The 13,780-nt window shown below is 35.5% G+C and overlaps 1 protein-coding gene across 1 annotated transcript in view; it reads left to right on the forward strand.

Annotated features, from left to right (window-relative positions):
• Window positions 1–1,578, forward strand: part of LOC111197390 (uncharacterized) — a 36,873-nt gene extending 35,295 nt beyond the window's left edge. Inside the window, exon 5 of the mRNA XM_049465053.1 lies at window positions 899–1,578. Coding sequence (XP_049321010.1) covers window positions 899–1,578 — 680 coding nt within the window. The remainder of the gene's footprint in view (window positions 1–898) is intronic.
• The last annotated feature ends 12,202 nt before the right edge of the window (window positions 1,579–13,780 follow it).

A 13,780-nucleotide genomic window follows, 5' to 3' on the forward strand; every position in this document is an offset into this window, starting at 1 on the left:
AAATACACTTCATTTTAAGATTTACCAGACACATTAGGTGTATTTACCCAAAGTATCGGTATCGGATCAGTATCGCCAATACCAGCCTGAATTTTACTCTGTATCGAATTAGAAAGGAAACCGGTGGTATCGAACATCCCTATCTGAGACATGATTATGAACAGGTCTAATGTTCTAATGGTGGCAGGGAGATCTTAATCGTGAACTGAGTCCAGTCTCACTGTTAATGGCTTTGTTAAGCTAAGTTGCGTTTTTTTCTGCTGGGTCAGTAGAGTTGGATGAATTTACTGTGTTTAAAGTCTTTAAAACACTGAGGGCTTTATCGTACACCCTGTTACATCCCGTCAACAGTGTCTATTTTCACGAAATATATCTACGCCGATGGGCGTGGTGGTCTGTAAGTGAGGTGAGTTCAGGTGAAATGGAAAACAGGTGTGCCACTGATCGATTTAAACGCTGACAACAATCAATCGTCACCGGTCCATACCTATGCAGTTGCACCGTGTAGACCCCCTGCTCCTTACACACACACACACTAATCAGTAGTAAACAGAATAAAGAATAAAATAAAAGTGGTGTACCTATAAATTACCTGCTGGTGCACCTTCACAACATTAAAGCACAGCTTAGTTTCTTCTGCTGAGACGTGCAAAAGCGCCGCACTGTTAAGATATTAACGTGCCAAAGTCAGAGCACACCTGGCTCTTAATGGGAATGACAACTGGCACACTGATCAAGCTGCGCAATACACAATTGTCCGGTGCTCTATATATCGCTAAAATAGAACCCTGATTCTCTTCCACAACACACTGCCTTGCCACTGTATCAGTAGCTCAGTAAGCTGTCTAGTGTTAGTCCTGGCTTCATTTGAATTTGTTTTGTATTTCACTATTTGCAGGTAAGAATGTATTATACATAATAGATTACCATGACAGGCCTGGAAAAGCATCTGCTGAAGGACCATATGCTGAAGCAGGGGCGTATGCATGTGCTTCCGAAGGCAAACCTGGAAAACGCGTCCCGAAAGCAGGAGTCTTCGCTGAGGCTGGAGTAGGACGAGCTCGAGCCGAGTGGAGAGTCTGTGAAGCTGAAGCCAAAGGTCCAAATGCCTCTGCAGGAGTTCACGCTGATATTCTGGGTGTCGAGGCCGAGGCTGCAGCTAGTTTAGGACAAGCCCAAGCACAGTTCGGCATCCTTGAAGCCGAGGTCAAAGGTCCAAATGCCTCTGCAGGTGCTTACGCTAGTGTTTTTGGTGTAGAGGCCAAGGCTGCAGCGGTTTTAGGACAAGCCCAAGCACAGTTTGGCATCCTTGAAGCCGAGGTCAAAGGTCCAAATGCCTCTGCAGGAGCTCAGGCTGGTATTGAAGGAGTAGGTGCCATGGCTCGAGCTGAGATCGCAAGTGCATCAGCATCTGCTGGACCAGTTGAAGTGAAGGCTGGAGTGGGGTTTGATACTGGTGTTTCAATAAATCCTCTGAAATTTTCTGCTGAATGTAAGGTCCTGGGCTGCGGATTGTCTCTTGGTGGAAAAATGTCAGTTTCATTGCTGGGAAGTGAACTAAGCATTAATCTATGGTAAAAAAAACAAAATCATAAATTTGAGTTACATTAAGTAAACAAAACAATATTAACTGCAATTGTGTGCTATTGTGTAGAAAAATGTAACTTTTCAATAAAACCTTTAAACTTGTTTACTTTCATATATAAATTGAAAAACGCATTTAACCAGCTGTTTTACAGTTTGGTTACTACTTTGCTTTGATTCCAGCCCTGACTTTACAGCAAATAAAGAAGGCTGTCCAGGCCAATATTCAAATCATTAGATACCTTAACATAGCCTATACACATGCCAACACACAGACTTTGGGAAAATATTCTGTGGACTGCTTTGCTGCTATAATGTAAAAAAAAAAACAAACATAAAAATGTTCTCCTTTGTGTGACTTTTAATCGGCTGAACAATAAATATTGAATTGCACCATATACTATAGCAAACTAATTTCTTCAACTAACTTTACTAACCAAGTTTCATGCTAAAAGTTGGCGTAACTAAATCATTTGTGTTGACAAAATGTACAAATTGAAGTTGAACCCTAGTTGAGGCCAAGCCAACCTAATGCTTAGTTTGACTCTTTAGTTAAACGGGGTCTACTGAGCAATTATGCAGGGGTTTCACCTGATTTGCGTGCTATTTGCATATTGGGGCATGTCCTCCCATCTCTCACTCACCATCAGTGTGTAGTCATTCCCCACAGGCTGCTGCCTTCTTTTGGGATTTATTAGTGATGGGGAGAGGAAGCTTTTAAAGCTTCTTCCTGATTGTGCCGAAAAAGATTTGAGGCATTGAAGCCTCAGAAAGAGTGACATCTGGTGTCTGAAATAAATTATTACAGCCTGCACTTTATCACCAAGCAAATGAACCCTGTGAGATTTACTGATCACTCAATATCTGCTCTGATCTGCTGATAACCCTCTTTAATGATTAAATTGATGCAATAAATACTTGGTTGTTGTCATTATTGAAAATTACAATTAATATAACGTTTTTCTTTTTAAATGATTAGAAGAAATATTTTTTCAGTGTATAGTGACCCTGGCATTTGAACGAGTGTATGTGGTTAAAAGGATAGTCAGCAGAACTACACACATTTCCTAGAACCTGAATGAATGATGCCAACTAACAACACAAATTGTATTTTTAAGTTGGTAAGACTTAATAATAAAGTTTTTTATGCATATGAAACATGCATTATCTGAACTAAAGATTTCTAGCTGGCACAACTGACCCCCCATAAAAGAGAAAATTACTCCAGGACCCCCTGAGAAACTAACCCCACCCAGATAGGGCTATGAATTACTTTTCACTTGTTTTGTTGCTGTTTCTTGATAGTTCAGTGTAGCTTTTTTCTTGGGGCCCTCCAAAAAAATATGCTGTGTTGCAGTTAGAGCTGCATGATAATGGATAGGGCTGACATCGCAATATTTTTTATTCCACTGGGATATATACTGCGACATAAAAAAAAAAACAAGAATTTTCACCTTACAGAATCTCACCAGAAACATTTCATGATAATACACTATGTATGGAATACTGGAGTATAAATAATGCAAATATAATCTGACTCTCTTGGATCTGTCATGGAAAATATTTTTCTTTTCTTTTTTAACAGGTAGCAAGAAAGTTACATTTGTCCTGTGATGTGACTATTGCACTTGTGCAAATTGCAATAATAATGCTGAAACAATATAATGTGCAGTTGCAGTTCACTTTTGCTGTGTTTATGAACTTGCATTGCGTTTGTATTTTCCAGCCACCATATGAAACATGCTAAAGATGATTGAAAACATTCAACACACTTACCCTCTGCTTTCTTAGCATCACAAAATACTGCAGGACAATCATCTGGCTTTTTCTGCATATTTGTGATCCCTCCCCAGCTTCAGTATCCAGTGAATTTGAAAAATCTGATTGTTTCTACTTCTACACTCATTCTGAATGCTGGATACAAAACAGACATCAGGATTCATGTCGTTTACTTGTTCCTTAAAACAATCAGTCAAAAAGGGTGCTTAGAAACATTTAAGCTTATAGCTTCTAAAGACAATAAGGCCTACTCAATTAAGATCATACTTTGTCACTATCTTCAGAAGACCTAGGTCTATTGTTTGGGGTAATTTTGAACTTAAAGATAAACAGCTAAAGCACCTGACTGTCAAGCAGATGTCACTGTGGCGGATGAGGATTTGAACATCATCATTTTCAGAATCAATTGATTCATTTGATTCGATCGCACCAAAACCCAACTTTTGCCTTCACTATCAATTACTCGAACTCGACTTCTGAACTTTCATGCTAGGGTTGCCACCTGTCCCGTAAAATACGGAATCGTCTTTTATTTGGTAAATAAATGTTTCAATACGGGACGTTCATCAGTCCTTCATCCCCCTTCATTTCCTGAGACTGAGCTGGTGTGGGTAACTATGTTATTATCTGGTGATTTTGCCAGAAGATGTCAGTGCATGGGGCAGAGCTTATTTTAGTAGACTATTGAGGTTTAATTGATTTTGGTTTAGGATGCTGAGTTTTGTGTTGAATGAATAGTCATTTATTTAATATACAGTAGTATAAGCCGATATAAATATTATATATGATTATTTAAAGAACAAATCAAACTAATGGATTAACAGATAATAAATAATTAATTCTGTTGTTAAGAGGAAAAAAATAGAAATACAGTGTCCAATGATCATTACACGAAATATTATAATAAGTGGTTTACTAAAAACATACCACTGCTGCGGTTGCCCCGTCCCATAGGTGTCGGGCCTAAGCAGCCATGGTGGGCGTAACTTATTTTAAATTCTGAAAGGTGGCAACCCTACCTGCACGTTTCCCTGCCAATGAACATAAAGGTATTGAGACAAATCTCACGAGACTTATGGACCATGTACATCCAAGGCGCAACACCCCACTCCACTGTGAAAGACTTAAAAGCACACAAACTCACCATGCCTCCATACCACAGTACTCTAATCTAAAAAGTGGCTTACTGAAGGCGCTTATTGTATATTCAGAGGCTCAGATGTGTGTTGTCTGTCAGCCTAAAGATTTTTTTTTTTTATATGAAAACCTTTCAGGGTACCTAGACAATATGGTATATATTACAATATAACCATTAGGTTTCATACAGTATTTTTTTCTTATTTTCTTTTCATTTACATTAACCAGTTGGATAGCTGAATGTATGTGAAGTTTATTTTTAACTGTGTCCTCTAATGTTATGTTATGTCTATGGATGTAGATATGAATATATTATTTTCTACCTCTTTAAATGATTTTACCCTGATATTCGTTTCTGTTTGATTTATTTTATTTACTTATTGTCATTCATTTACCTTTTATCACATTTATTTTCCTTTTTCTTCTTATACCCCCAAATCATTTATAAAACTGTGGGAGAATTATTTTAATGTAAAAGTCATATAAACAAATATTCCATTTAGATAAGAAAGAAAAGCAAACATTATGAACAAAAACGTTTCATTGAAGAATTTTATTTGTTGTTATAAATGTATCACATTTGCATCACTTTCAAATTATAGCACATTAAGGCACAATTGGTGGCATTAATGTATTTTTTACCAAAGTTGGAGACTCAGCTCGCTTCCAAATAAAGAAATTCCCATTTTTCTGCCGACTGACACTCCACAGCCCAGGAGCTTCACTTCAGCGCTTCCACCGCGGAGATCAACACCAGTATCAACTCCCAGAGCAACCTTCACTCCTAATGGTCCAGCAGATGCTGATGCACCTGCGACCTCAGCTCGAGCCATGGCACCCACACCCAAAACATCAGCGTGAACTCCTGCAGAGGCATTTGGACCTTTGGCTTCAGCTTCAAAGACGCTCCACTCGGCTCGAGCTCGTCCTACTCCAGCCGCAGCTTCGGCTCCAGCTTTCGGGATGCGTTTTCCTGGTTTGTCTTCAAAACCATCTGCATACGTGCCTGCTTCAGCATATGTAGCATCAGTAGACGCTGCTCCAGGCCTGTCGTAGTAATCTATTATTTTGCCTGCAAATAATTCAGAAATGTCAGTGATCAGTGAAAAAGTACAAATGATGTTTTTTTTATTTTTGTAAGAGTGACATACAAAACGATCTGGGTCTGGATTTGAAGTGCATTTTACGTTAAACTACAATTATGGAACCTATGAGTGTACAGCATGGCATAATTAAAGAAAAAAAAAATATATATATATACACACATTTTAGATGATCTACAGTCTCTAATTGAACACCAGGTGGCGCTACGGGGCAGGCATTTTTGATAAAGTGGCCAGACAGTGTGTTGTAGAATAGAGGTCCAGTGCTTAATGACTTAATATACAATAAATTCATTTAAATCATCTCTTAATAAAAATGCAGTAATTTCTGAGCTTATGCTTCCCTCTGCCGGAATTGTTTGTTATGTTTATTCTAAATTTTAAATGTTTCGCAGAGAGCTAATTATTAGTTTCCATTTGTTGCGTTATTTGTTCTTTTTTTTTCATTAATCAGTGGCATCACCGTACACTAACTTGGATTCTTCTGAATGAAGGGACTTCATTTTAATTGAGTATGTGCCCCTTTAGTATAGGTCGTTTTTTATTTTTCATGCTTATTAACAAAGGGGGTTTAATTGTTTAAATATTGGTACTAATCCTCCCTATTAAAATATGTTTGTTATGAGGTTTTGTATTTTTATATACTAGACAATATTGTAAGAAATTGTTAGTGCTACCCTCTCGACCAGGTAACCACAAGTTCAGGATTGTGAAAGCCAGTGCTAAGATAAGTCTGAAATAAGCTTTAATCAGATAATATGCAGAATATGGATTTATAACCAATGCTAAATAACCTTTACCCATCTGCTCAAAACTGTATAACATTCCCCCTTTTTCACACCTTCTGTTCAGACCCACAAGCTTAAGTCTAATGGGATTCTATACACTTTGACTTCTCTGACTAAATGCTGTCACAATTAATATAAGATTCATATGCTATAAAATAGAACCCTGTGGGACTCCATCAAATAGGCAATTCCAAACCACATTCACCAGGTAATTCCTGACAGTTTTTAGATTAGAAATTAGGATTAGAAATAATAATTAACAAAAACTAGCGATTTAACTGCATCTTCCAATAAGATGTACATACCTGCCATTTGCTGCTTGTCTCTTTCGTCTGCACAGTGTTGGTCTTGTTATGTTTTGAGTTCTGTTACACACAAACATTTTTGTAAACACATTTGTAAGAATGCTTTTACAACAAAGATGTATTTACTGCAATAGTGTTTATATGTAATTACTATAATTAGAGGTTAAACATCTTGCTTACAATGCAAACACTGAGTCCCTGTCCTAATACATATAGACCGGAGTGCACCTGAGTACAGTAAAAATGGGGAAAAAACAAACAAACTGTATATTGACTATGCTTGTATCAGAATAGTTAAAAACACACATTTAAGTCTACTGCACTCTCCAGATATAGGGTATAACTATATGACTTTGCTGAATATCCATCATAAACCAGATGCTGCATTTCTTACCTCTTTCCAGTCCCTGTTCTGGGTGTGATGAGTGTGATCTGAACGACATGAGCAGAATTTATAGGTGATGTACAAGTTTCACTTTTACTGTGTCCAATCAGCAGGTTTTTTTTCCACAGGATAATTCTGAAAGCCCCCCTCACCCACTTCGGGAAGCTGAACGTGAAAAAAAACCCTTTGACCTTCAGAGTTCCATAAGTAGGATGAGTTTCTTGTGCTGTAATGATGCACCAGACAGACGTGATTTTATACTTTTATAAGTGCAAACACTGTACTATACATCATTATGCAACACTATAGCTCCTTCCTTTCTTTGTTCTGTCTATCTATCTGTTAACATTTATCAATTTAAACAAATATACAATTAAACATTTGTTGAAAGCACACCAAGAAGAATAAGCACCTGTGTTATTAAATATTCCATAAAATAAATAAAGCAATCAATACAAATGTATTAGAAATGTTACGTAGCTACAAGTCAATCAGATTTAACCCTCCTATTATGTTATGGCTCAAATTGAGCTGTTTAAAGTTTAAAGATCTAGAAATAATTAAAATAGTTAAAAGTATTTTTTTCAGTATGAAACTTCTTCTGCTTGCCTTAATTACTGTAATCAACAATTAATATAAAAATGGCTCTTCTCACATATTTGCAACCACCCCCTGCAAATACAAAAATAAAAATAAAATATTCACACTGCTTGTTGTTGATTTTTTGTTTTTTGTTTCAGACATATTTTGGATGATTAAACATGCACCGGGTCAAATTGACCCAGGAACACTATTGCTGTTTCTGACATATGAATATAACAGGAGTGTTAAAATTTCTACTGCCTTCTTCCACATTTTATAGTAGGATTTATATGTTGGGGTAACAAAAGTAACACTAGTTACTTTTAAACGTTTTACTGTAAGTAGTTTTTTTTCCATACAGTTAAAGATGCCATAAAAAGTAAAATAGTTTTCTTGGCTATTAGTGCAGAAAATAAAATTATTTTATCTTCTACTTTGCTATGTTTAGATACAGAGAGGAAGTCTAGTATTTTCATTTGAACAGATCCTAACTTCCTACTGAGAGTAGAAGATTTTATGTTGCTCCATACATAGATTCAGGAATTATCATCAAAGAATTCATTAATGTCAGTATTGCATACATTTTTAAACTTATGTGATGTTTAAAAATATCTCTAATTTTATATATATATATATATATATATATATATATATATATATATATATATATATATATATATATATATATATATATATATATAATTTGGATATGATTTTACAATGATTTTCAAAATCAAACAAAGCCATTTCCAGTTAGGTAAAGTTAATATATTCAAAGAGGTCTTTCCCAATATTTATACCTTTGGAGCTCCATTCAACCCTATGTAATGTTTTCTTATTTAATGCAAATAAAAGGTTCAACCGTAGACCTGAGCTTGAAAAAAAATGCTTGGTATTCCAAAAATATTGCAGAAGGCTTTAAAAATCAGTTGGCATTTGAACAAAAAATACATTTTGCTTTAAAGAAGGTGCAGGACCATGAGGTAATATCTATTGCAATGCAAAATACTGAAGTTGGAGAAATGTAAATCTATCTGAGAAAGATTAAAGCGAATGAGGAAAACACATTATATTCCTTTGACGAGGCGAGCAGGAAGGATCTAACTTTAGCTAATGGTGTTGGACCGAGAAGCTCAAGCTAGTGTGTAGAAACTATGTTTTAAATGGAGTAATTGGGCTTGTTCACTGTTTCTCACACGTTATTGCACTCATTTCCCTGTGCTTATTAGTCATTTCCCCATTCCCCTGTTTAAGTGATAATTTCCCCATTCCAAGGTTATTATCGTTAACGAAAACAAATGAAATAACGAAAACTGGAAGTGAAAAAAACATTTTCGTTAACTGAAACTAAGAAAAAGGGTAATTAAAAGAAAAAAAAGGTAACTATCTGGAACTGAATTGAAAGTTTATAAAACGAACTAAAACAAACTGAAATTAAAGCTAGAACACCCTTTGTTTTCGTGTTTGTTAATTTATTTATAAGCGCTGTTTCCACAGCGGGCAGGTCCGTGGCGTTACTTGTCTATTTACTTTTTTCTATATATTACCTATGTTTCTATTTACTTTTTTTATTATTTAATTGAAATATAATGTAAGACGCCATATCTCTATAAAAATTACAATGAGGCATACAAGTGAGTCATGAATACAAATATGTATGTATGCAAGAATATGTAGTATTCTAAGTATATGTGGATGTTTAAAAACCTATATTATTCTTGTATATATTTACTAAAACAGGACAACATTATGCGGGTAGACCACTTTTCTTGGATCAGTCATAGAACAGTGGATCTCAACTTTAGTTTAGGAGACTCCCTTCCCTTTATGTTTTAAATGCTTTGCTCGTCTAATTCAACACATCTAATTCTTATTTAAAGTTTGATATATCAACACCCTGCTATCAAAATCCAGCTGCTCATCCAAAGAAAACATATGTTTTTATTTTCTACTTGACCAGCTGGATAGATTTCTTAGCAGGGCTGGGCATTTTTTTTTCATCGCAAAAGTAAACTACTATTACTACTACTATCACTACCATTTTGAACACTATAATCCTCTCTACTATTAATAAATACTACTGTTACACTACTACTATTACTACTACTACTGCTCTTACTACTAATACTACTGCTACTGCTCTTACTACTAATACTACTGCTCTTACTACTAATACTGCTATTACTACTGCTCTTACTACTAATACTACTGCTCTTACTACTAATACTACTATTACTACTGCTCTTCCTACTAATACTACTATTACTACTGCTCTTCCTACTAATACTACTATTACTGCTCTTACTACTAATACTAATATTACTACTGCTCTTTCTACTAATACTACCACTACTAATCCTACTTTTACTACAACTACTGCTCCTTACTACTAATACTAATATTACTACTGCTCTTACTACTAATACTAATATTACTACTGCTCTTACTACTAATACTAATATTACTACTGCTCTTACTACTAATACTACCACTACTAATCCTACTTTTACTACAACTACTGCTCCTTACTACTAATACTAATATTACTACTGCTCTTACTACTAATACTGCTCTTACTACTAATATTAATACTGCTCTTACTGCTAATACTACCACTACTAATCCTACTATTACTACTACTACTGCTGCTCTCACTACTAATACTACTACTAATCCTACTATTACTACTACTACTGCTGCTCTCACTACTAATACTACTACTAATCCTACTATTACTGCTGCTACTGCTCTTACTACTGATACTACCACTACTAATCCTACTCTTACTACTACTACTCTTACTACTAATACTACTACTAATCCTACTATTACTACTACTACTGCTGCTCTTACTACTAATACTATTACTACTGCTACTGCTCTTACTACTAATACTACCACTACTAATCCTACTTTTACTACAACTACTGCTCCTTACTACTAATACTAATATTACTACTGCTCTTACTACTAATACTACTATTACTGCTCTTACTACTAATATTAATACTGCTCTTACTGCTAATACTACCACTACTAATCCTACTATTACTACTACTACTGCTGCTCTCACTACTAATACTACTACTAATCCTACTATTACTATTACTACTGCTGCTCTCACTACTAATACTACTACTAATCCTACTATTACTGCTGCTACTGCTCTTACTACTGATACTACCACTACTAATCCTACTATTACTACTACTGCTCTTACTACTAATACTACTACTAATCCTACTATTACTACTACTACTGCTGCTCTTACTACTAATACTATTACTACTGCTACTGCTCTTACTACTTATACTACCACGACTAATCCTACTATTACTACTGCTACTGCTCTTACTACTGATACTACCACTACTAATCCTACTATTACTACTGCTATTAATACATTTTTAAGCAGGGCTGTGCATTTTTTTCATCCCTAAACTATAATTCATGCCATAGAGCAGGGGTCACCAACATGGTGCCCGCGGGCACCAGGTAGCCCGCAAGGACCTTATGAGTAGCCCGCAGGCCTGGTCTAAAAATAGCATTTTTGTTGCTATTCTTTTTTTTTTAAATCACAGTTGCATTGATGTAATTTTAGATTATATTACATTAATATTAGCTTAGAGATAGCCTATAGTTTATATATTATTATACAATATAATGTAATATAATATGTAATATTATATTAAAATATAATATAAAATGTAAACACTTGCAGAGATTTATAATAATAGTGTTGCCTATTGATATCTGTGTCTTCACATAGATGAATGTCATTAATTATTAATAATAACATATAATTAAAGGTAAATTGAGAAAATTTGTAATTTCACGAGTGTGTATCAAACTGGTAGCCCTTCGCATTAATTGGTACCCAAGAAGTAGCTCTCAGGTTCAAAAAGGTTGGTGACCCCTGCCATAGAGGGTTAAAAGGGTTCATCCTAGTCTTGGAGGACCACTGTCCTGCACAGGTGAGGGCTATGCATTCTTTAACACAGCCTTTTCTGTACCATTTCACAACCAGCAACTCTTCAGAGGCTTTGAGCAAATTTGTTACAGTGTGTAAGAGCTCACCCAGAAAGAGGGTTAAACCCAGGTCTTACAGTCCACAGCACAGACTCCTAACTGGGTGAGATACCTAGCAGAGGTATCTCCCAAGAGCAGAGTAGATGAGAGTGAGAGCACAGATTGACTCAAACTCATGCCATCTTGTTGCTCTACTCATCTAACAAAACAGGGTCGGGATAGCTCCCTGAGAAAACAAAAAGAAAAGCCCACACTAAATGTGGGGGATTTTGGCAGAAAAAGGACAAGGGATTCCAGGAAGAAGCTGGCTTTCCCAGCAGAAATGGGAAATAAAACTGAAAACCAAAAAGGAAACTGAAGAATTAAGAAGGGGAAAACTTTACACAAAACTTTTTTTTTCTTTTCTTTTGTTGAGAGTATAAAAAAGAAAGAACTTAGCGTTCAGAGACCCGAGAGATTAAGAGGAGAAAGAATAGCAGCCACTATAAAAAATGGTCTTGGGTTGTGTATATATTTTATGCAGTATTGCAGATATGCAGTATTTACAACATCTGACTTATTGCCTGACAGCACTTTTAAAAGCCCCAAAATCTGAAATGTGCCAAAAAAAAGGAACTTAAAACAGATTTCATAAGGCCCTACATTAGAGTCAAGTGTGCTAAAGCTCACCCAAAACAACAAATATTCTCTGAAAAATAGATACTTACCCCTCTGGACACGCCACTGCTCTTTCTACAAATAATACTACTACTAATCCTAACATTACTACTGATACTAAAGGTCTCATTCCATCATTTTAAAAATCATTTTAAAATGTCTAGTATAAATAAATGCCATGTGAGCCATTTTTTGTGAGAAAAAAGTTTCTATTTAGCCCTTCTTTTGATCACTAAATTAGAGGTCTCTGAAGAAAGACTTGGGCTCTTGCTCATGAATATTCATGCATGCAAACATATCGCCTCTAATTGGCTAACAGCACTGCAGTAGAGAACATCTAGTTCATCAGTTCATGACTCCACCACAAGAAAGAGACTGGGCACAAATTAACTGCATGGCAGAAAGCCAAACCAAAACCACTGCTGAGCAAAAAGAACATTTTGCCAGAAAACATGATCACCAAGACTTGGGGAAAAAGCACACCATACCTACAGTAAAACATTGTGGTGGAAGTGTGATGATCTGTAGCTGTTTTGCTGCTTCAGGACCTGAAACACTTGGTGTGATAAATTGAACCATGAATTCCACTGTCTACCACAATTCCTGAGGGATAATATCCGGCCATCTTAACATGACATTAAGCTAAAACAAACTTGGGTTCTGCAGCAGGACAATGATCCAAAACACACCAGCAAATCCACTTTTGAATAACTGAATAAAAACAAGTGAAGACTTTGGAGTGGCCTAGTCAAAGTCCTGATCTGAAGTGTACAGATATTCTTTGGCTTGACCTTAGAAAGGTGGTTGATGCTGGAAAACCCCTCAATGTGGCAGAATTACAACAATTCTGTAAAGAATAGTGGACCAGAATTCCTTCACAGTGCTGTGAAGACTCATTGCAAGTTACTGCAAAAGCTTGATTGCAGTTTCTGCTGCTAAGGGTGGAACCACAAATTATTAGTTTTAGGGGGCAGATACTTTTTCACACAGGGCCATGTAGGTTTGGATTTTTTTTTCTCACTTAATAATGCAAACCTTCATTTACAAACTGCATTGTCTGTTTACTTGTGATGTCTTTGGATAATATTTAAATTATTTTGATGATCTGAAAAGGCAAAAGGAAAAAAAAAGTCATGAAGGGGGAAAACACTTTTTCACAGCACTATATATAGATATATCCATGAGTTGGTGGCAAAATTATTTTGGTTCTACAATGACCGAACAATCAACTGTTCTCATAAATAACGTAATCTTTCAGCTTACCTTCACAAATACCTTTGAAAATGAAGTAAGACTTAACCAAATAATAATAATAATAATAATAATAATAATAATAATAATAATAAAAATTATTATTATTATTATTATTATTATTATTATTATTATTATTATTATTATTATACAAATAAAGAGTCCTAAAATGCGTTCACA

The sequence above is a fragment of the Astyanax mexicanus genome, chromosome 15, assembly GCF_023375975.1.
Source record: "Astyanax mexicanus isolate ESR-SI-001 chromosome 15, AstMex3_surface, whole genome shotgun sequence".
NCBI classification, from domain to species: domain Eukaryota; kingdom Metazoa; phylum Chordata; class Actinopteri; order Characiformes; family Acestrorhamphidae; genus Astyanax; species Astyanax mexicanus.